This window comes from Rattus rattus, chromosome 8 (assembly GCF_011064425.1).
Source record: "Rattus rattus isolate New Zealand chromosome 8, Rrattus_CSIRO_v1, whole genome shotgun sequence".
Lineage (NCBI taxonomy): Eukaryota > Metazoa > Chordata > Mammalia > Rodentia > Muridae > Rattus > Rattus rattus.
In genome coordinates this window covers 16,131,243-16,154,544 of record NC_046161.1, presented here as the reverse complement: position 1 = coordinate 16,154,544, position 23,302 = coordinate 16,131,243, and the positions used below count along the sequence as shown (strand labels likewise).

The window sequence follows — 23,302 nt, the reverse complement described above, 5'->3', positions numbered from 1 at the left end:
AGTCAATTTTGTGTTCATGTAGTTAATAGCAAAGGGAGATTGATTTATTTTTTCCAAGGAAGAATTCTTCATTTAGGCTTGGATAAAAGTCATCTTAGGTGTCCTTTAAAAATATTCGTAGGTTTGAGAAATACTATATCCATATATTACAAAAGAAAACCATACCCTTTGTATTATAGTCATCCATGTTTTATTTTTCAGTCTCTTGAATTATTTATTTGACAGATAAAGTCTTATATATACATCAATATCATTAATATCTAGAAGTATTATATATTAGTCATAAACCTGAAAATTAATATATGCATAAAAGTATTTTATATTAGAATATTGATCATGAGCTATATTTTAGAAATGTATTATCAATAATTATATTTAGTTTGTTGAACAAAATATTATATATTCCTATAGTCAAAATGTAACCTTGTAATCTTTGACAAGTGCTTACTTAATATGAAACTCCAACTGTAGTGGACATGTACTGCCCACTCATCTACTTCTTTAGGATAAACTGTAGAAATTCCAAATATTAAAGAGATCATGTTGGATTTTCCTTACTATATTGGTGTGTTTCAATTCTCTCTCTCTCTCTCTCTCTCTCTCTCTCTCTCTCTCTCTCTCTCTCTCTCTCTCTCTCACACACACACACACACACACACACTTTTCTAACATAAATTTTTGTTATTTTATCCAACTGATCACTAGATAATATGAGAATTTAATAATTTCATGTTTATTTGTTATTTTCCTTTCTAATTTACAAATCTACAGCAGTGTCCAGCTTTGTACTGGTACATGAGGTGGTATATGTCTTAATTCCAGCCTTTGGCTGCAAAGGCAGACAGATCTCTGAATTTGAGGCTAGCCTGATCTATAGAGTGATTTTAAGGTTAGCAAGCACTACACAGAGAAACCCTGCCTTGAAAGTATCAACAATATCCAAGAAATCCCTTTTCTTCTCAGACTTCTAAATGTGTTTAAATTATTATGATCATGATTATTATTTATGCATTTAAATGCTACAAATTGGTAGTCTTAACTTTTATGCTTCTCTGCTTGCATATTAACTCAAGTTCTCAGGAAGAGCAGGAACAACATTAAACATTCTAGAAGACTGATTAGCACATTGCTGACAGGAGTCTGATATGGATGTCTCCTGAAAGGCTCTGCCAGAGCCTTACTGACACAGATTAAGATTCTTACAGCTCTCCATCATACTGAGCATGGGAACACTGATGGAGGAGTTAGAGAAAGGACTGAAGGATCTTAAGGGATTTGCAGTCCCGTAGGAAGAACAACAGTATCAACCAACCAGACTGCCCCCCTCCAGAGCTCCCAGGGACTAAACCACCCACCAATGAGTACACATGGAGGGACCCATATCTGGAGCTGCATATGTAGCAGAGGATGACATTGTCCGGCATCAATAGGAGGAGAAGCCCTTGGTCCTGAGAAGGCTATTTTCCCCAGTGTAGGGGAATGACAGAGTGTTGTGGTGGGAGTGCGTGTGTGGGAGGGGGAGCATCCACATAGAAGCAGGAGAATGGGGGATGGGAGGTGGGAGGGAGCCAGGAAAGGGGATAACATTTGAAATGTAAATACATAAACTATCGAATAGAAACAAAACAAACAAACAAAAAGACTGATTAACACGTAAATAATTGTGGAAAGGTAGACTTTTGTAGGTCCACAGTCAAATTGTCTTAGCTGTTTTAGCTTTCTAAGTAGGCATTTACTGTCCTACTCTGTGTGTGTTTTAATATTGTTGTGTTTATCAGATAAATCCTTTTGAATGTACAAAGAATTAATTAGTGTTTACAGAAATCTAACGATACTATTACACAGTATCTGAGGCCTAAAAGTTCCCTTTTTGCTGTTACCATATACTATATCTTTTCACGGTGTATTTGAAAGCATCTTGACTTATGATTATGACTGAATATGCTCTTATAATATAAAATTTTGTGAAAGCTCTTCTTTACACTGAGAGCTGTGTTTTTTTTGTGTGTGTTGACACACAAATCTTGTTTTTCTCATTACACATCATATATTATTCTCTCCACTCCATAACCCTGACCCATCAGTCTGCCTTTATTAGTTGTCTCTGCGTGGTATTCATATTAGCTTTTTTCCCATCTACTTGTAGAAGTAGCACAAAATACCTTTTACTCTGTGTTTAACTCATTTGACTTGACATGATGCTCTTCTTTTTCCATCTACTTCCTGAGGAGTTCCTATTTCTTTAGGCGCCACAACCCTTCCTCCTGTTCTTCCATAAAAGTCCCCAGGATCCATCCACTCTTTGCCTGTGGGTGTCTGCACCTGTGTAGAGCCTCTCAGAGGAAAGCTGTACTAGATTTCTGTCTGCAAAAATAACAGAACATCATTAATAGTGTCACAGACTTTTGTTTGCCCATGGGGTGAGTATCAAGTAGGGATGGTTATTGGATGGCCATTCCCTCATTCTGTGCTTTGTCACCAATTTCTGCATTTCTTGTAGTCCATATAAGTTTTGGGTCAAATGTTTTCTGGGTCAGTTGGTGTCCTTATTAATACATCTGGATTCCTTCCTGGCCACAGGAAACAACTTCCTCAGGCTCCATATCCCCAGTGCTGTGACTCACAGCTAAGAACACCCAGATTGATTCTTGGGCACCTCCCATATCATAGTTATCCATCTCTTCCTGGAGATGCCCCATACCCCTTTATTGTTGCAAATTTTCATTCATTTTCATGGCTATCTGTCCATCTGTCCATGGCTTCCCTCCATCTCCCTAAACCCTATCTCTACCTCCCACCCCCATACTCCATACCCAGTCATCTCTCTACCCAGTTCCCTATATTCATCTGCCTTCCAGGAACATTTTATTCCCCCTTCTAAGTGAGTTCATGCAGCCTTGCTTGTGCCCTTCTTGCTATCTAGACTCTTTGACCTGCACTTTATGGACAATATCCACTGATAAGTGAATACATACTATGCATGTTATTTTAGGACTGGGTTACCTCATTCAAGATGATGTTCTCAATATCCATCCATTTGCTTGCAAAATTCATGACCTCTTTGTTTTTCATATCTGAATAGTATTTCATTGTGTATATATACCACATTTCCTTTATTCACTCTTCAGTTGAGAGATATCTAGTTTTATTTTCTAGTTTCTGCCTATAATGAATAAAGCAGCTATAAACATATTTGAACAAGTCTCCTTGTGGGACAGTGGAGCTCTTGTAGATATATGCCCAGAAGTAGTGTAGCTAGGTCTTTAGGTAAAATTATTCCCAGTTTTCTGAGAAACTGGCAACTTGATTTCCAAAGTGGTTGTACAAGTTTACACTCTCACAAGGAATGGAGGAGTATCCCCCTTACTCTACATCTTCAGTAGTATGTGCTATCACTTAAAATTTTGATCCTAGTCATTCTGATGACTGTAAGATGGAATCTGAGTTTATTTTATTTGCAGTTTTCTTGATGACTAAGGACTTTGAACATTTCTTTAAGAGCCTCTCAACCATATGAGATTCCTCTGTTGAGAATTCTCTGACTATTTACCCCATTTTTAATTGTTTTATTTGGGTTGTTGGTGTCTAACTTTTTAAATTCTTTGTAAGTTTTAGATATTAGCCCTCCATCAGATGTAGGGTTGGTGAAGATCCTTTCCAATCTGTGGGCTGCCAATTTGCCTTATCGACAGTACCCTTTGCTTCACAAAATCTTTGGAGTTTCATGAGGGTTCCATTTATCAATAGTTGATCTTAGAGCATGAGCCATTGGTGTTCTGTCCAGGAAATTTTCTCATGTACCAATGCATTCAAAGGTCTTTCCCACTTCCTATTCTATGAGATTTTGTGTATCCAGGTTTATCCATTTGGATTTAGATCCATTTGGACTTGAGTTCTGTTTAGGGTAGTAAATATAGATCTATTCTTCTTCTTCTACATGTAGAAATCGAGATAGATAAGCACCATCTGTTGAAGATGCTTTCTTTTTTTTCTTGTATAGTTTGGCTTCTTTATAAAAATCAATTATTCTAGCCATGTGGATTTATTTCTGGATCTTCCATTCAATTCCATGAAGTATCTGCTTCTATACCAATATCATGAAGGTTTTATCACTATTGTTCTACAGTACAGCTTAAGGTCAGGGAAGGTGATTCTTCCTGTAGTTCTTTTATTGTTTAGGATTGTTTTGGCTATCCTGGGTTCATTATTTTTCCATCTATGGATGAGCATTGCTGTTTCAGAATCTATAAAAATTGTTTGGAATTTTGACGGGAATTGCATTGATTTTCATGTGGTAAAATGACCATTTTTACTCTGTTAATACCTATGAGCTTCGGAGATCTTTGCATCCTCTGGTATCTTCTTCAATTTCTTTTTTCAGGCACTTGAAAATCTTGCAATACAGATCTTGCACTTCTCTTGTTAGAGTTATACCAAGATGTTTATATTATTCCTGGCTATTGCAAAAGGTATGTTTTCCCTAATTTCTTTCTTGGCCAGTTTATTCTTAGTATAAATGAGGGCTACTAATTTCTTTGAATTAATTTATACACCACTACCTTGCTGAAGGTGATTATCAGGTGTAAAAAGTCTATTGAAGAAGTTTTAGGTTCACTAATATATATTATCATATCATTCTTCAATAATGATATGGTGACTTCTTCTTTTCTAATTTGTAACCCTTTTATCTCTTTAGTTGCCCTATTGCTCTGCTAGTGCTTCAAGTACTAAATTAAGTAGATGGGGGAAAGTAGACAGCCTTGTCATGTCCCTGACTTTAGTGGAATTGCTTTAAATTTCTCTCCATTTAGTTTGATGTTGGTTATTGGCATGCTACATATTGCTTTGATTATGTTTAGGTATGTGCCTTGGATCCTTGATCTCTCTAATACGTTTAATATCAAAGTGTTTTGGATTTTCTCAAAGGCTTTTTCAGGATCTACTGAGATGTTCATGTCATTTTTTCTTTCAGCTTGTTTATATGGTAGGTGGCATTGATGGATTTTTTTAAATATTGAATCCATATATCCCTGCTATGAAGTTGTCTTGATCATGATGGATGATGTTTGAGATGAGTTCAGTTTGCAATGTATACTGAATGTTTTTGCATCATTATTCATAGGAGAAATCAGCCTGACACTCACTTTCTTTGTTGAGTCTTGTGATGTATGTTTCAGGGTAAATGGAGTTTAATAGAATGAGTTTGGTGGTGTTTCTTCTGTTTCTATTTTGTGGAGTAGTTTAAAGAGTATTGGTATTAATTTCACTGAAAGTCTCGTAGAATTCTGTACTAAAACAATGTGGTCCTGTTAATTTTTTTTGTTTTGTTTTTTTGTTATTGTTTTATTGTTTGTTTGTTTGTTGGTTTACCAGATCTTGATTTAATTTTGGTAAGTAGTATCTATCTAGAAAATCATTCATTTTCTTAAGGTTTCACACTTTTGTAGAGTAGGGGCTTTTGAAGAAAGATCTAAATTTGTAAAAAAAAATTTCTAAAGTATCTGTTATATCTCCTTTTTCAATAATAATTTTACTTACTTGGATACTGTCTGTCTGTTTGTTTTTTATTAGTTTGGCTAAGGATTTTTCTATCTTGATTATTTTTCTCAAAGAACTAGCTCTTGGTTTTGTTGACTATATTTTTTGTTGTTGTTTAAAAGATTGATTTCTGTAAGGCAAAGGACACTGGCATTAGGACAAAATGGCCAGCAACAGACTGGGAAAAGATCTTTACCAATCCTATATCTGAAAGAGGACTAATATCCAATATATAAGGAGAACTCAAGAACGTAGACTCCAGAAAATCAAATAACCCTATTAAAATGGATACAGAGCTAAACAAAGAATTCTCAACTGCAGAATATTGAATGTCTGAGAAACACCTAAACAAATGTTCAACATCCTTAGTCATCAGGGAAATGCAAATCAAAACAACACTGAGATTCTACTTACACCTGTCAGAATGGCTAAGATCAAAAGCTCAGGTATTATCAGATGCTGGTGAGGATGTGGAGAAATAGGAACACTCCTCCATTGTTGGTGGGTTTGCAAGCTGGTACAACTACTCTGGAAATCAGTTTGGAGGTTCCTTAGAAAATTGAACATAGTACTACCTGAGGACCCAGCTATATCACTACTGGGAATATGCCCAAAACATGCTCCAACATATAACAAGGACACATACTCCACTATGTTCATAGCAGGCTTATTTATAATAGGCAGAAGCTGGAAAGAACCCAGATGTCCTTCAACAGAGGAATGTATACAGAAAATGTGATACATTTACATAATGGAGTACTACTCAGTTATTAAATCAATGACTTCATAAAATTCATAAGCAAATGATGGAACTAGAAAATATCATCCTGTGTGAGGTAACCAAAACACAAAAATCATACATGGTGTTCACTCACTGATAAGTGGATATTAGCCCAAAATGTCGGATTACCCAAGATACAATTCACAGAACATATGAAGCTCAAAACGAAGGAAGACCAAAGTGCAGATGCTCCAGTCCTTCTTAAAAGGAGGGACAAAAATATTCATAGGATGAGATATGGAGACAATTTTAGAGCAGAGACTGAAGGAAATGCAATTCCGAACCTACCCCACCTGGGAATCCATTCCACATACAGCCAACAAACCCTGACAATATTGCTGATGCCAAGAAGTGCAGACTGACAGGAGCTTGATATAACTGTCTCCTGAGAGGCTCTGCCAGAGCATGACAAATACAGAGGCAGATGCTCACAGCCAGCCATTGAACTGAGAATGGGTTCCCCAATGGAGGAGTTAGAGAAAGGACTGAAGGAGCTGAAGTGTAGGACAGTAAAAGCCACCCTGGTTCTGGTTGAGGAGGTTTGAATCCCAGAGGCCCTAAAAGGGACAGCAGGTGTTTCACCAGACTCCCAGGAAACCAGGCTGGCCACTAGTCCACTGACCTCTATAAATTTGTGACATCAGTCATGTAAAGGCAATGTACAAGCCCCTTTGCAGGGGGTCACATAGGCTCAAGACAGATCTCCATTATATGAGGAGGCTTAGCCAATTAAGATTCCCTTACCACACACTCCTTCCTGAAAAATTCTTAGGTAAGGTTTTACTCAACTACCTTCCACTATGACAATAAACACCTTACAACCATGGACTGCCTCTTTTATGGGATCTACCATGGGGAGCTGTAGAGAAGCCCTTTGCCAATAGAGCTGCCATCTAATCTCCTGCAGAAGGCCTCCTTGTGTCTTCAAAAGTACTGCCATCAAGCCTGCAACCTGATGGTGTGCAGTCAAAGTCTTCCCCAGCAGGACTAGCTGGAGTGTCCCCCATCTTTTTCCTCTAGGCTCCAGGCTATTTCCAGCCCCACAGGCCCCTACTCTATTCTCAGATGTTCTGTGAGATCCCAGAAGTGCCTGGATGGCCAAAAGTTTGATAACTGTCTTCCCTAGGCCCTTTGCAGGCTCAGGAACCACTGAGCTAGCTCCCCTCTGTCCTGTGGTCATACCATGCTTTCCCATCCCCAGAGTGGTGCCCATGGCTTCTCACAGCCTGAAAAAATTCAACACCCATCCATCTTAAACGTCTTGGAGAGATCAGGCATTCAAGACCCATACCTAAATATTGTAAAAGCAATATATAGCAAACTATAGCCAACAACTTCCAAAAAGTGGCTAGGTATGACATTAACTTAAAGTAATCAGTAGTCTTTCTCTAGTCAAAGGGTAAACAGGCTGAGAAAAAAATTAGGGAACTGACACGCTTCATACTAGTCACAAATAACATAAAATACCTTGGTGTGACTCCAACCAAGCAAGTGAAAGATCTGTTTGACAAGATCTTCAAGAAAAAATGGGGAAGAACCTGGAACACATGGGCAATGTGGAAAAGATCAAGAATAGACCAATGGGACTTCATAAAATTGCAAAGCTCTTGTAAGGCAAAGGACACTGTCATTAGGACAAAATGGCAAACAACAGATTGAGAAAAGATCTTTACCAATCGTACATCAGATAGAGGACTAATATCTAATATATACAGAGAACTAAAAAAGTTAGACCCCAGAGAGTTCAATACCCTATTAAAATGGGGTAAGAAGCTAAACAAAAAATTCTCAGCTGAGGAATATTGAATGCCTGAGAAGTACCTAAAGAAATCTTCAATATCCCTAGTCATAAGGGAAATGCAAATCAAAATAACCCTGAGATTCTATGTCACACCAGTTAGAATGGCTAAGATAAAAAACTCAGGTGACAACAGATGCTATCAAGGATGTGGAGAAAGAGGAAGATCCCCCCCACCTTTTTTGTTGGTATTGCAATCTGGTACAACCACTCTTGAAATCAGTCTGGTGATCTTCAGAAAATTGGACAGAGTAAACCTGAGGACCCACTATACCACTCCTGGTCATATACCCAAAAGATACTCCAAAATGTAACAAGGACACATGCTCCACTATGTTTTTAGCAGCCTAATTTGTATTATCCAGAAGCTGGAAAGAACCCAGGTGTTCTTCAACAGGGGAATGGGTAACGAAAATATGGTACATTTATACAATGAATTACTACTGAGCTATGCAAAACTATGACTTTATGAAATTCATAGGCAAATGGCTGGATCTAGAAAATATCATCCTGAGCGAGGTAACCCAATCACAAAAAAAGCACACCCTCCTAGGAGAAAGGGGATGGGGATCGGATAGGTTTTTATGTACAGGAACCCCAGAAAGGGGATTACATTTGAAATGTAAATAGGCAAATATCCAATTTAATAAAAGAAAAAAAGATATTCATATGGATTGTACAAGGTGCACAGATCATTTAGTGTGATTTTTTTGGCTCCTTGTTTGAGCAGATGAAAACCAACTATTCTTTCATAAGTTAATTTCATCAGTAACTAAATTTAATAGATTTTCATCCATGCCATATGAAGGATAGCATGATGAATCTTAATGCTTACATAACCAACAATTGTTATTTTCTAATTTTTGCTGTTGTTTTGGCTAGAGACTTTTTTGTCTAAGCCACTTAAAGGGCTGTTCTCATGTAGAGGAATCTGCAAATCAACTTACCTGCCCTTTTTAATTTTCTCAATTATTTTGTTTGCCAAGATCTTCCCCTGTCATATCTGATCCCTATCACTCTGGAAGGGGTCCAAAGCCTTTTCTTCTTTTGTATTTATGCAAATACAGAACCTCTCTTCCAAAATATCATGTTTTTGGTACAGCAATCCCAAATCATCAAATGTATAAATAGATTTCAATTTAACAGCCCTTTCTCTATAGGACTGCTCTATTTTGACCTCTCTGACAGTGTTTTCAATACTGTAATCACCAAACTTATAATCACATGCACTTTGATAATTAAAGCAATTCAAAGCAACTAAAGCAATCTGAACTATTATTAGTATCTGTTGAGAAAATGCTTCTTCACCATATCTTGACTTGTTCTTACATGCTTAATTTTAATAGTGAGAGGTCTAAATTTATTTATTCATTTATTGCTTCTTACTTAAATTTCCTTCTGTGGACATTAATATCACAGTGGATATCTAAAACCTTTCTTTTTATAAGAGTTAAATTAATATCCTTTCTTATTTAAGGTCAATTAAATTCCCTTATACTTTTCTGTATGAACCTATTTCTATCTAGGCTTATACTCCTATTTTTAAAACAATGTAATTTTTTTTATTCCTAACTTGTTCAGGTATACTCTCTTCAACTTGCATTTTCTCAGTAGGATCTCTCAGCATCTGTGGCTCAAGCTCTCTGCAGTAGCCCAAAACATGAGAGAGCATCTTTTTGAAACTTTAGCCCACCACCCACGTCCCTGGGTTGGCCTGGATGTGTCCAAGTCTCAATCACGAACCCCAGAATTATGCTCGGCAATTCAGCACACCTTTTGTCCTAGTTCTGATCCCGCATGTCTTGGGGATCAGCTCATGTGATCCATGTGGATCAGCTCAGGTCTGCTGAGAAACATGTTCTCCCCACCTCCTAATCTCCTGCCACAGTGTATGTTTTCCATTCGGGCATGTCCAGTTGATTTTAAAAAATGAGTACAAACCAAACATGTCAGGCACCATCTGTTGCTGTCACCAACTAATGTAACTTAAATCACCCATAGGCATCAGTGTGTGTTTCTAGATACTTGCACTAAAGTTCTTAATTCTTGAATGAAATTCATACAGCTTTCTATTTTACTATGCCTTAAACAGCTCAATGGCTGGGCCACTCCCAAACTTCTCCCTTGCTTATGCCCCCCTTCTGATACTCCTGATTTATTACTTACTAAAATCTATATTCCACCTTTCCTACCTTAGACCCAATGTGTTTGTGTGTGTGTGTGTGTGTGTGTGTGTGTGTGTGTGCGCGCGCGCGCGCGCGCACGCATGTGTGCACTGTGGGGGAACTGGGGCCATTCTTGCAGTCTCTTACATGATTTCTATCCCTCTCTTCTGGATCTTATTCCTTTTCTGGCATAGTGATTTCCCTTCTTCCTCAATTCTCTTTCCCAGGAATCCTAAAGTTCTGCTTCTGTCTCCCTGATAAGCCACTGGCAACTTAATTTATCTTTCAGAACCAACTGGAAGCAAGGACTCTCCCCCTTTTGCATGTGGATTTTCATGCAATTTTGGGAACCCAAATAACACAATGCAAATGTTAAACCAAATTTACAACAAAGAATATGTAAATTTACAAAAGAATTGTTTAGTAAAGAAAACATCATATAACAACAGACACCAAGGAAATATAAAGGATGATAAGGGCATACATTTGAAATCTGTACTCTACCAAGTTGGAAAAACTAAAAGAAATGCATAATTTTTGTACCCACCACATACTAAAGTTAAATCAAGATCAAATAAACAATCTTAAAAGACTTGTAAGTCATAGTGAAATAGAAGTAATAAAAATCTACCAGATAAAAAGTGCCCATGCCATATTTTATCATAACATTTTACCAGAAGAGTTGGTGTCAATACTTTGTAACTTAATCCACAAAGAAGAAATAGTAGGAACATATCAAAATTCACTTTATAGGCTGCAGCTACTCTGAAATTAAAACCACAAAAATACCCACCAAACAGAGAAAAGAAGCACTAACTGCTTCATGAGCATAGATGCTGATATTCTCAATAAATTTTTTGTACAATGATAAGTAACCCATATCTGGCACTGCTTGTGCGACCAAGACCTGTACTTGGCTAATCTTGGCTTAATCTATGGCAGAGTCCCAAAGATGATTGCGAGCATCTAAACTAATAATAAAATCATCTCTTATGTAACATGTCTGACTGTCATGTCTCCCTTGGGGATTTTTATTATGCTTATACATTGCATGCTTCTGATTCTGACAGCTTATGACATATTTGTGTCAATTTGTACCTTCTGCATTACCTAGTCATTATGAACTCTTGCCTCTGGACTCTTTTAGTTTTAGTGTCTTTTATGACTAGCCTCATGGAATCCCAGACTCACAATTTGCATGTTTTACAATTTATGCACTTAGAATATGAAAATTTCCATTTTTCTGTCATCCTCATGTGCTTAATCTAGATTGTTCTGACACTGTTTTCAATAATAGTATAGAATTTTTTTCTGATATTATCTTTAATTTTACTTCCATTCCAGGGATCTTTAATCTTATTATAAATTTTTATCAAATATCATGAAAATATCCATCCCCAGTACCTGCTCTTTGGTAGACTAGTTTTCAGTCAAAAGATTTGTGGTTGGTGTCCCTATTGCTCCACAAGTCAGAATCTAGCACTCTTATGATAATAAGTCCTGGATATCCTAACTCAGGCGAAGTGTAATACAATGACCTTAAATCTTATAAAGATAATAGAGGACTTTAATGAGGAAATAAATCCTATGGGATAATGTCATAGGTAAGGTAGGTATAAGATAGAAGGAGGCCTGTCATTGGATGAGAAGGAAGGATGGGCGGGAGAAAAGGTTGAAGGAAGAGGAGGAGATTGGAACAGAAAAGAGGAAAAGACAGGAGGGAGAGGGAGAGAAGCTGTAGCAGGACAATATGGCAGGTGACATTGAGATTCCACTCTGTACCTTTAAAGGTTGTTGCCAATGTTTTTAAGGGATGGTTGTAGGCTTTGTATGTTTAGGTGGGCAATTATATCTTATAATTGGGCCAAAGGTTATTGTGTTGTGTGTTCTTTCATGTAGCGATTTATGTGTAAGAAAATGTGGTCTGGGCTGCCACAGAGTTGAGATGTGTGCTTCTGGCATGGAAACCTGCCTTAGGAACTAGATAGATAGAGAGAATGCTGCCAGGCTCAGAGGGAGGTTTTAGGCAGTGTGAAATAGGATGAAGCAGAGCAGATGAGATGCTTTGCTGACTGAGAATTAAAATATCCATCAGATATCTTGGGGCACTGAGGCGCCAGACCTAGGAGGGATAGAAGACAACCTTACTTTTTATTTTTTATATTTTTACAACAACAAAATACATTCAAAAAATATAGCAAAATACAAACAAACAGGTAGAGGCCTTTAAAGAGGAAACACATATTAATAAACATAGGAAAAGGCAATTAAGCAGGTGAAAGAAATGAATAAAACTGTTCAAAACCTGAAAATCAAAATAGAAACATCAAACTAAACAAAAATAGTGGCAACCTTGGAAATGAAAAACACAGGAATAACAGGCATCACCAATAGAATATAAGAGATGAAGGAGAGAATATCAGACATAGAAAGATACCATACAAGAAACTGATAGCCAAAATGCCCAGTAATGGGAAGACTAGCATGGTTATCCTCTGAGAGGCTCTATCAGCAGCTGACTGAGACATATGCAGATACTTACTGCCAATCATTTGACTGAGGTTGGGGACTCCTATGGAAAAGTTAGGGGAAGGATTGAAGATGCTGATGCAAATTACAACCCCATAGGAAGAACAACAATATCAACTAACCCAGACCCCTCTGAGCTTCCAGAGATTAAGCCACCAACCAATGAGATTGTAGCACATATGTTGCAGAAGACTGACTTGTCTGTCCTCAGTGGGGGAGGATGCATTTAATCATGCAGAAACTTGATGGTGAAGGGAAGGGGCATACTGGTAGTGGTGAGGTGGGGGTGGCTGGGTAGGAGCGCACCCTCTCACAAGCAAAGAAGAGGGGGATGGGGGTGAAGAACTTGGGGAGAATGGAACAGGAAATGGGTCAACATTGGAATGCAATTGAATAGTATAATTTAATAATAATAATAATAATAATAATAATAATAAAGAAATTGATACATTGGTAAAGAAAATGCTTAGTCTAAAAAGTTTCTAGCACAAAATATACAGGAAATTTGGGACACTATGAAATGAGTAAATCTAAGACTAACTCTGGCTAGGACTCGAGAACTATATTGAATAAGTAAGGAGAGAGTAGGCAGCCTTGTCTAGCTCCTGATTTTAGTGGGATTGCTTCAAGTTTCTCTCCATTTAGTTGAATATTAGCTACTTGTTTGCTGTATATGACTTTTACTGTGTTTAGGTATGGGCCTTGAATTTCTGTTCTTTCCAGGACTTTTATCATGAACTTTCCAAGACTTTAATCATAAAGAATGTTTCATTTTTGTCAAATGCTTTGTCAGCGTCTAATGAAATGATTATGTCTTTTTTCTTTCAGTTTGTTCATATAGTGGATTACTTTGATGAATTTACATATATCGAAACATCCATGCATCCTGGGATGAAGGCTACTTGATAATAATGGATGATCATTTTGATGGGTTCTTACATACAGTGTGTGAGCAAATTGGTCTGAGGTTTTCTTTCTCTTTTGTGCTTTGTGTGGTGGAGGTATGAGGGTAATTGTGGTTTCATTGGTAGTGTTCCTTCTGATCTATTTTGTGGAATATTTTTAAGAGTATTGGTAGTAGGTCATCTTTGAAGGTCATAGAAATCTAACCATCTTATCCTAGGCTTTGTTTTTCTTTTTTCTGTTTGGTTGGTTGGTTGTTAGAGTTTTAAAGACTGTCTCTATTTATTTAGGGACTATGGGACTGTTTATATAGTTTATCTGATTGTAATTTAACTTTGGTATATGTTATCTGTCTAGAAAATCATCCATTTCATTCAGATCTTTCAATTTTGTAGAATATAGGCTTTAGTAGTACAATCTGAAGATTTTTTTGAATTTCCTTGATTTCTGTTATGCTCCTCTTTTTTGTTTTAATTTTCTTTTTCTGGGATATTTTATGTTTTTAAATTTCAAATGTTATTCTCCTTTCCCCTCTACCATACCCTCTTCCTCCTTCTCCAGTTCTTTGAGAATGAACCCACTCCCACCCACCTGTTCCCACCTCAATACAGTGGCAATTCCTCTACATTGGGAAAATAAGACTTCACAGCCCTGAGGGCTTTTCCTCCTATTGATGCTAGACAATGACAGCCTCTGTTACATATGCAGGTAGAGATATGGTTCCCTTCATGTGTTTACACTGGTTGGTGCTTTAGTCCCTGGAAGCTATGATGGTTTTTGGTTGGTTGATATTGTGTTTCTTCCTATGGAGTTGCAAACCCCTTAAGCTACTTCGGTCTTTCCTCTAATTCCTCCAGTAGGTACACCTTTTTCAGTTCAATGGTTGTCTGTGAGCATCCAACTCTATATTTGTTAGGCTCTGGCAGGCAGAGCCTCTCAGGTGACAGCTATATCAGACTCCTGTCAGCTTGTACTTGTTGGTATCAGCAATTTTTCTTGGTTTGGTGGCTGTATGAATATGGGTTGGATCCCCTGGTGGGGCAGGCTCTGACTGAGCATTCCTTTAGTCTCTGCTCCAAACTTTGTCTCTGTATGTCCTCCTATGAATACTTTTGTTCCCTCTTTCTAAGGACTAAAGCATCCATGTTTTGGTCTTCCCTCTTCTTGAGCTTCATATGTTCTGTCATTTTTTTCTTAGGTATTTCAAGCTTTGAGGCTAATATCCACTTATCAGTGATTGCATTCCATGTTGTTCTTTTCTGATGACGTTGCCTCACTCAGGATGATATTTTCTAGTTCCATCCATTTGCATAAGAATTTCATGTAGTCATTGTTTTTAATAGCTGAGTAGTACTTCATTGTGTAAATGTACCACATTTTCTTTGTCCATTCCTCTGTTGAGGGACATCTGGGCTCTTTCCAGATTCTGTCTATTATAAATAGGCTGCTATGAACATACTGGAGCATGTGTCCTTGTTATATGTTGAAGCATTTTATGAGTATATGCCCAGGAGTGGTATAGCTGGGTCATCAGGTAATACTAGTTCCAATTTTATGAGGATTCCCAGAGTGGTTGTACCAGCTTGTAATCCCATCAACAATAGAGGAGTTTTCCTTTTTCTCCACATCCTCGCCACCATCTGTTGTCACCTCAGTTTTTTATCTTATCCATCTGACTGGCGTGAGGTGAATAATGACTACTATTTTTAGGTGTTATGGGACTGTTTAAATGTTTTATCTAATGTTGATTTAACTTTTGTACCTGGTATCTGTCTAGAAAATTGTTTGTTTTCTCCAGATTTTCCCAGGTTTTTTTTGGATATAAGCTTTTGTAGTAGGATCTGATTTTTTTAATTTCTTCAGCTTCTATCGTTATATCTTTCTTTTCATTTCTAATGTTGTTAATTAGATACTGTCTCTGTGCCCTCTGGTTAATATGGCTAAAGGTTTTTTTATATCTTGTTTATTTGCTCAAAGAAACTTCTCATTTTACTGATTCTTTGTATAATTCTTGTTTCTACTTGGTTGATTTCAACCCTGAGTTTGGTTATTTTCTGCTTTCCTCTCCTCTTTGATGTATTTGTTTTCCTTTTTTCTAGAGCTTTCATGTATGCTGTCAAACTGTTTGTGTATGCTCTCTTCAGTTTCTTTTTGGAGGCACCCAGAACTATGAGTTTTCCTCTTACCACTTTTGTCATCATCCCAGACATTTGGGTTTGTTGTGCCTTCACATTCATTAAATTCTAAAAAGTCTTTAATTTCTTTCTTTATTTCTTTCTTGACCAAGTTGTCATTGAGTCAAGCATTGTTCAGCTTCTCTGTGTGTGGGCTTTCTGTTGGTTTTGTTTTTATTGAAAACCAGCCTTAGTCTGTGGTGATCTGACAGGATGCATGTGATTATTGCAATCTCCTTATATCTATTGAAGCCTGTTGTATGACCAATTTTATGACCAATTTTTGAGAAAGTACCACAAGGTGCTTAGAAGAAAAAAATTCTTTAGTTTTAGGATGAATTTTTCTATAGTTATGGTTCATAAATTTCCTTAATTCCACTGTGTCTCCGTTTAGTTTCTGTTTCCATGACCAGTCCATTGATGAGAGTGGGGTGTTGAAGTATCTCATGATTATTGTGTGAGATGTAATGTTTGATATAAGCTTCAGTAAAATTTCTTTTCTGAATGTGCATACCCTTGCATTTGAGGCATAGATTTTCAGAATTGAGAATTCGACTTGGTAGATTTTTCCTTGGTTGAGTATGAAGTGTACTTCCTTATCTTTTTTGACAACTTTTGGTTGAAAATCAATTTTATTCAATATTAGAATGTCTATTCCATCTTATTTCTTGGGACCATTTGTTTGGAATTTTTTCTAGCCTTTTACTGTGAGGTAGTGTCTGTCTTAGTCACTGAGGACCATTTCCTGTATGCAGCAAAATGCTCAGTCCCATTTATATATCCTGTCTGTTAGTCTATGTTATTTTATTGGGGAATTGAGTCCTTTGATGTTAAGAGCTATTAAGGAAACATGATTGTTGCTTCCTTGTTGTTATAGTTGAAATTATGCTTGCATGTGTATTTTCTTTTGGTTTGTTGAAAGAAGATTGCTTTCTTGCTTGTTTTAGGATGTAATTTCCCTTCTTATGTTGGAGTTTTCCATGTATTATCCTTTGTTGGACTGGATTTGTGGAAATATATTGTTTAAATTTGGTTTTGTCATGGAATATCTTGGTTTTTCCATCTATGTTAATTCAGAGATTTTCTGGCTGTAATAGCCTGGCCTAGCATTTTCATTCCCTTAGGTTTGTATGACATCTTCCTAGGATCTTCTGGCTTTTAAAAGTCTCTTGGTTTTTAATATTCCTTTTGTTTTGTATATTTGGTGTTTTGATTATTATGTGACAGGAGGTGTTTCTTTTCTGGTCCAGTCTATTTGGAGTTTTGTAGGCTTCTTATATGTTCATGGTCATCTCATTTTTATGTTAGGAATATTTTTCACTATAATTTTGTTGACTTTTCTGGCCCTTTAAGTTGGAAATCTTTTCTCAATTCTCTACCTATTTTCCTTAGATTGATTTCTCTTTGTGTCCTGGATTTCCTAGATGTTTTGTGTTAGAAGCTTTTTGCATTTGGCATTTTCGTTGACAGTTGCACAATTTTTTCCTAAGGTATATTCTTCCCCTGAGATTCTCTCTTCTCTCTCTTGTATTCTGTTGCTGATGTTTGCATCCATGACTCCTGATCTCTTTCCTAGGTTTTCTGTCTCCAGGGTCGTCTTCCTTTGTAATTTCATTATTGTTTCTATTTCCATTTTTAGATCCTGAATGGTTTTGTTCAATTTCTTCACCTGTTTGCTTGTGTTTTTTTTTTCTGTAACTCTTTAAGGGATTTTTGTGTTTACTCTTTAAGGAAATCTACCTGCTTAACTCTGTTCTCTTGTATTTCTTTAAGGGAGTTATTTATGTCCTTCTGTAAGTCCTTTATCAACATCATTAGATGTGATCTTAAATATGAATCTTGCTTTTCTGATGTGTTGGGTCATCCAGAACTATTGGTGGAAACTGTTCTGATGATGCCAAGTCCTTGTATTTTGTTGTTAATTTCTCATTTGCCATCTTTATCTCTGATTTGAGCCTCCTGTCCTGTGAGCCTCTTAGGGTGTTTCAGTATTCCTTCAGACCAGCTGTCTTTACAGGATTTGTCCAGAGAGCTGGTTAATTACAGGGTGCAGATGGAGACTGGAAGGATCATTTCCTCATTTGCTTTTTGATTCCTGAGTTATTGGTTGGTGTGAAAGTTGTGATCTCTCATGTGGGCTTAGGATTTAGAGCACTACTGGGTGGCCAGCTCTCTTCCAGTGTAATATGGGTATGGAGGGCTGTGGGACAGCCTTAGTTCCAGTTTATAGCTGGAGACTGGAAGCAAGGTCATTTTCTTGTGCTTCAGTAGTGTTAAGATATCAATGTTTACTGTTGTAGGGCAGCTGTGAGTTTAAGGTGTCATCTTGCCTTGGCTTTTGCTAATTTTGTTCTTTCAAAGACCTTTAGCTCTCTGAATGTCTTTGGTGCTTGAATGTTCCTGTTTTTAGTAGGTATTGGAAGGGAGTTAACTTTGATGTTCCTCTTGTTGTTAGCCCCTAATGAGTATCTGTGTTGTATGGTTCTGGATCAGCAAGTTTGTATTGTTCAGGATCACCAGGTTTGATGAATGTGGGCAGAGAGTTGGTAGGATAGTGGAGGTTTCCTTAGGATACCAGTATGCTCAGGGTAGCTTGAGGGACTTCAGAGGACTCGCTAAGCAGGAAAAATGGGTGGAGGAAGGGATAAAACTTGTATGATTTAGGCTCAGCAGGTCTGTTGAAGGTGGGTGAAGAGTTGGCAAGAAAATGGAGTTCCCCTGAGAAAGCAGTCTGGGCAGGGCATCTTAGCTTGTCCCAGAGGAGTCAGCCAGCAGGGAAGATGGGAGGGGGAAATTCACCTGTATGGCTCAGGATCCATAGGTTTGATGACGGTGGACAGAGAGGTGAAGGAGAATGGAGGTACCCATTCTATAACAGGGTGCTCAGGGCAGTTTACCCTAGAGAACTCAGGGAGCAGGGAAGATCTAAATCTTTAATTTCCATGGCATTTATCTGTACTGTTATCTTTGATTTCTGATCATTTATAGCAGTTGGCCAAAATACTTTTTTTTCTGTTCTTTCCTGAATATTTTGTTTTATCTACTGACTACTCTGTCCTCAATTACATCCACAGCAGTGTTGTTTTTAACAACAGACATAAATCCTTTGATTTTTCTGAGGGTTTCTCCAGTGCTAAAAAGGAACAATTAAATAAAATTTGATATCAGGAACTGTGGGAGGAACATAGGATGTTTCCCAATAGCAAAGAGTTACATTGCCTGTCCCCAATTGATCTGTACTCAATAATCCATTCTGGCCTTTGCTGTACCTTCTCCATACTCTAGAAGACTTACATCTTATTTTTGTATTATCTGTAGAAGAAAAATTGTTCCTAGCAACAACTTGCCTACAATTTATTTTCAAATGACCTTGCTTGTTACCATTAAAACATGATATTTTCATTGTTCTTAAAACTTTCTATTTACAGCTGATAGCAATATTTTCAAAAAATCAGTGGAGGCTTCTTTTTGGAATTATACAATTTTAGTAAATTACTCAAAACTCTTTTCCAAATCTTTAAACTTGTCCCAAACCTTGAAAGGTATTAAACAACACATCACCAAGCTATGATCATCAAATTTAAGCTGCCTTTGTAACTCAGCATAATGACCTGCATCTAGCAACTTATCTTGGGTAATATTAATATGTCTAGCCTTATGTTGTTTTTCTATGGCCCCCAGCTTTCTCTTTCCATCAATACGCCATTGTAATTGAGAGTCAGCTTCCACTGTTTCTGTTCCCAAAACTTTCCAGTCTTGGGACATAATTCTGTTCTATGTTGCTCATGAATTTATTATCTGTTTCACACATGGTGAATGCATATTATGTTAAATGATCATGACCTTGAATTTTCTCAAACCTAATATGTCTATAGGATTCCATTTAAATTATTTATAACCTTGAGGGTGCCTATCATCTGCTGGTAATTCTTGTACAGAGACTTAAAAAACAAAGGTTGGTTTTCTGACAATATTGGACAGCCCCTACTTAGTTTCATCTTGTGTTGGCATAGTAGGTTCTTGTCTAAATTCCTTTCCTTATGTCTGAATATTTTTCTTATTTTCACTTATAAATCTTATAAGGCTTGTATTTTATCAATACTCCTTTTTTATATTTGGCACAAAAATCTCTATGACTATTAAGAATGAATATGAAAAACTAGAGTAATAGTAATTATTATTAGTATTATGTCAACTTCCATTAAGTTAATTTTTTTAAATATTCTACTTATATTTTCAAGCCATGTAAAGTAGCATAATATAATTCTAATGTCCTATAATAAATTTTCCTTCCTTAACATGGAAAATATTTTTCCTTTTAAAACTGTAACTCCTCTTGAGAATTTCACATGTATCTTCCTATATTTGATGGTTTTTTTTTGCAGCTGGTTTTATTTTTCTGTCCTGGTGGTTTTGCCATGTGTTGTAACACCAAGTGTTTTGTTGGTCTTTTAACAGAGTCCAAATAGTTCAATTTTATCAATTAAGTCTTGGAAGTCAGATGCGGGGAGAAAGCATGCTAACTCACCTGACCTTCTTTCTCGTCCAATGTCTCAGAATGAATTTCTTCTCTTATGCCTTCCCCCCAAAAAACTGCTTCAAACTGAATGTCCTCCCTTCTACTTTCTGTGTATCTCCTTAGATGTCCTTCTGACTTCTTACTTTCTATGTTTTTATCTTAGTAATCCTATGACAACTTCCTCTGAACTTGTTACTTGTTCCTCTTCTTGATTCATAGTTAATTTATTTAATATTGCTTACAATATCCAAGCAGAAAGGTCTTGGAATAAAGGTTTGTGTTAAGAGGAACACAACCAAAACAGTTTGATCAAATATCCTACAACAGAGAGAAGACAAACTACACCATGCTTCTGAAGCTATTCTCTGCAGTCATATCTCACTACTTCCAGAAGTGTTGCTTATCATAGACAGCATCTACATTATTCTGGGAGTATCAACTGCCAAGTAGAAGGTAGTTTGTTAGGCACAGAATATTTATTTAGAAAAATTTGACAGAGGTGATATCCCCACTAGGTTCTTCTGACTTCTGTTGCCATGGGACTCTCTCTCTCTCTCTCTCTCTCTCTCTCTCTCTCTCTCTCTCTCTTTCTCTCACACACACACACACACAAACACACAAACACACAAACACACATACACACACCCCTTTCTTTTTCTCTCAGGTTTATTCCACATAAGATATAAGTATTCAAACATGAGTGGAGAACCATAATATCTTACCCTGTCCAACTTAGAAATATTCTGGAGGGAAGTGGGAAGTGTAGAAACAATCAAAAAGCCAGAGAAAACTGAGGAGAGTGATGCAGAATTCTGGCTTCCAGACATGATATACTTAGTATATTCTTGAAAAAAGAATAGGTGTGATTAGCTCTATAAGACCTCCACAAAATTTATCTAGTCAAACCTTGCTATGGGAGCCAGAGAGGTTCATAGTGCCCTGTCTTAGGTTTACTATTGCTGAGAAAAGACACCATAAGCAAGATAACTTTTATAAGGATTGCATTTAATTGGGGTGGTTTAGTTTTAGAAGTTCAGTCCATTATTATCATAGCAGGAAGCAATCCAATGTCCAGGCAGAAATGGTATAGGGAAGGAGCTGAATGTTCTGCATCTTGATCTAACTGTATCCAGAAGAGACTGACATAGGACCTCAAAGCACACTATCACAGTGACTCACTTCTCTCAACATGGCCATGCCTACTAGAACACAGCCATACTGTATAATGATTTCAGTTCCCATGTGCCAAGTATATTCGAACCACCATAATCCTAACTATCTCTAAAGTTGCAGTTAATGGAGGAGAGAAATACATTGCAGTATGATGTCCCAATATTAGTAATTTTGTAAGATTTTCCTTAGGAAAAACAAAGATACTATTAAAATAAGGTGAAGAACATTAACATCCCCAAAAGGATTTTGATGAACCCCTTTTGAGTTCATTAGCCATATTACATATTAAATCTAAAATATAAAAACGTGACCCATAACAATGACTGCAAATTTTAAATGCTCTGCATAGAGAATTAAAATATCTGTAAAATGTACACAAGTGCAAAGTTACATAAGTTTTCAGGATAGTATAGATTAGGCACGTGATTTTTTGATAAAAAAGACCTAAGAGAGGTATATTTATAAAATTTGCCTTATATTTTTTAGTATGAATTTAATTCTGATGTCATTGATCCAGGATGGACAAGGGGCAACTCTCCTCAAAAGTTCACCGAGGGCACCCTTCACATCTTTGTTTCGCAGGCTATAGATAAAGGGGTTCAGCATAGGGCTGATTACAGTGTACATCAGTGAAGCAACCATTATTCTCTGGGTAGAAAGGACCACAGAAGAGCTGAAGTAAACTCCAATTCCTGACCCATAGAACAAACAGACCACACAGAGGTGAGATCCACAGGTGGAAAAGGCTTTGTACTTACTCACAGTAGAGGACATCCTTAATAAGGATGAGACAATCTGTGAGTAAGACATGAGTATTCCTGTCATAGGAATCACACCTAGTAGGGAACTCAACGCATACATGAAGGCATTATTGATATGAGTGTCAGAGTTGGCTACCTTAAGAACTTGAGCCAGTTCACAGAAGAAATGTGGAATTTCTGTGCCTCTGTGGAAGTTCAATTCATTCATCAATAGCACATGAACCAGGGAGATGCAGAACATGATTATCCAAAACATCAGAACCAGAAGGGTACACACCCTAGGGTTCATGATAACAGTGTATTTGAGGGGGTTACAGATGGCTACAAAGCGATCATAAGCCATTAATGTGAGTAAAACATCATCCATCCCAACAAAAGTATTAAAAAAATAGACCTGTGTAAGACATTCTGTGTACGAGATGTCTTTTGTCTGTGATTGCATGTTCACTAGCATTTTTGGTACAGTGGTTGAGATGAAACAGATGTCAATAAATGACAGATTGGAGAGGAAGAAGTACATGGGGTTGTGGAGATGTGAGTCAGAGCTGACAGCCAAGATGATAAGCAAGTTTCCAAGCACTGTGACCAGGTACATGGACAGGAACAGTCCAAAGAGAAAGGGCTGCAGATTGGGATCATTTGAGAAACCCAGGAGGAAAAATTCTGATATCAGTGTGTGGTTTTCCATTTCCATATAACTTGTGTATCTGTTAGAGATAAGGTAAGGATGGTTTTCAAATAATAGTCACTGACACATCACAAAACAACACTTGAAAGCCTAACTTTCATTCTGGCAATGACTGTCACCTACTTAACCAACTTACTTTTCCTGGCCATTTAAAAATGTGTGTAGTTACTCTTGTTTTATATTTAGATAAATCTATCTCTCATTTATATCTTCAACTGCTCTTAGTGGGTTTTTTTATATGAACCTATGTAGGCAAGTTATTCTTTAGTAAAC

At 37.0% G+C, this 23,302-nt stretch overlaps 1 protein-coding gene across 1 annotated transcript; it reads right to left on the bottom strand.

Annotated features, from left to right (window-relative positions):
• Positions 1-22,039: 22,039 nt before the first annotated feature.
• Positions 22,040-23,035, bottom strand: LOC116907741 (olfactory receptor 1174). The gene has a single exon (XM_032910878.1). The coding sequence runs from the start codon at positions 23,033-23,035 to the stop codon at positions 22,040-22,042; it is 996 nt and encodes a 331-aa protein (XP_032766769.1).
• Between the last annotated feature and the right edge of the window lie 267 nt (positions 23,036-23,302).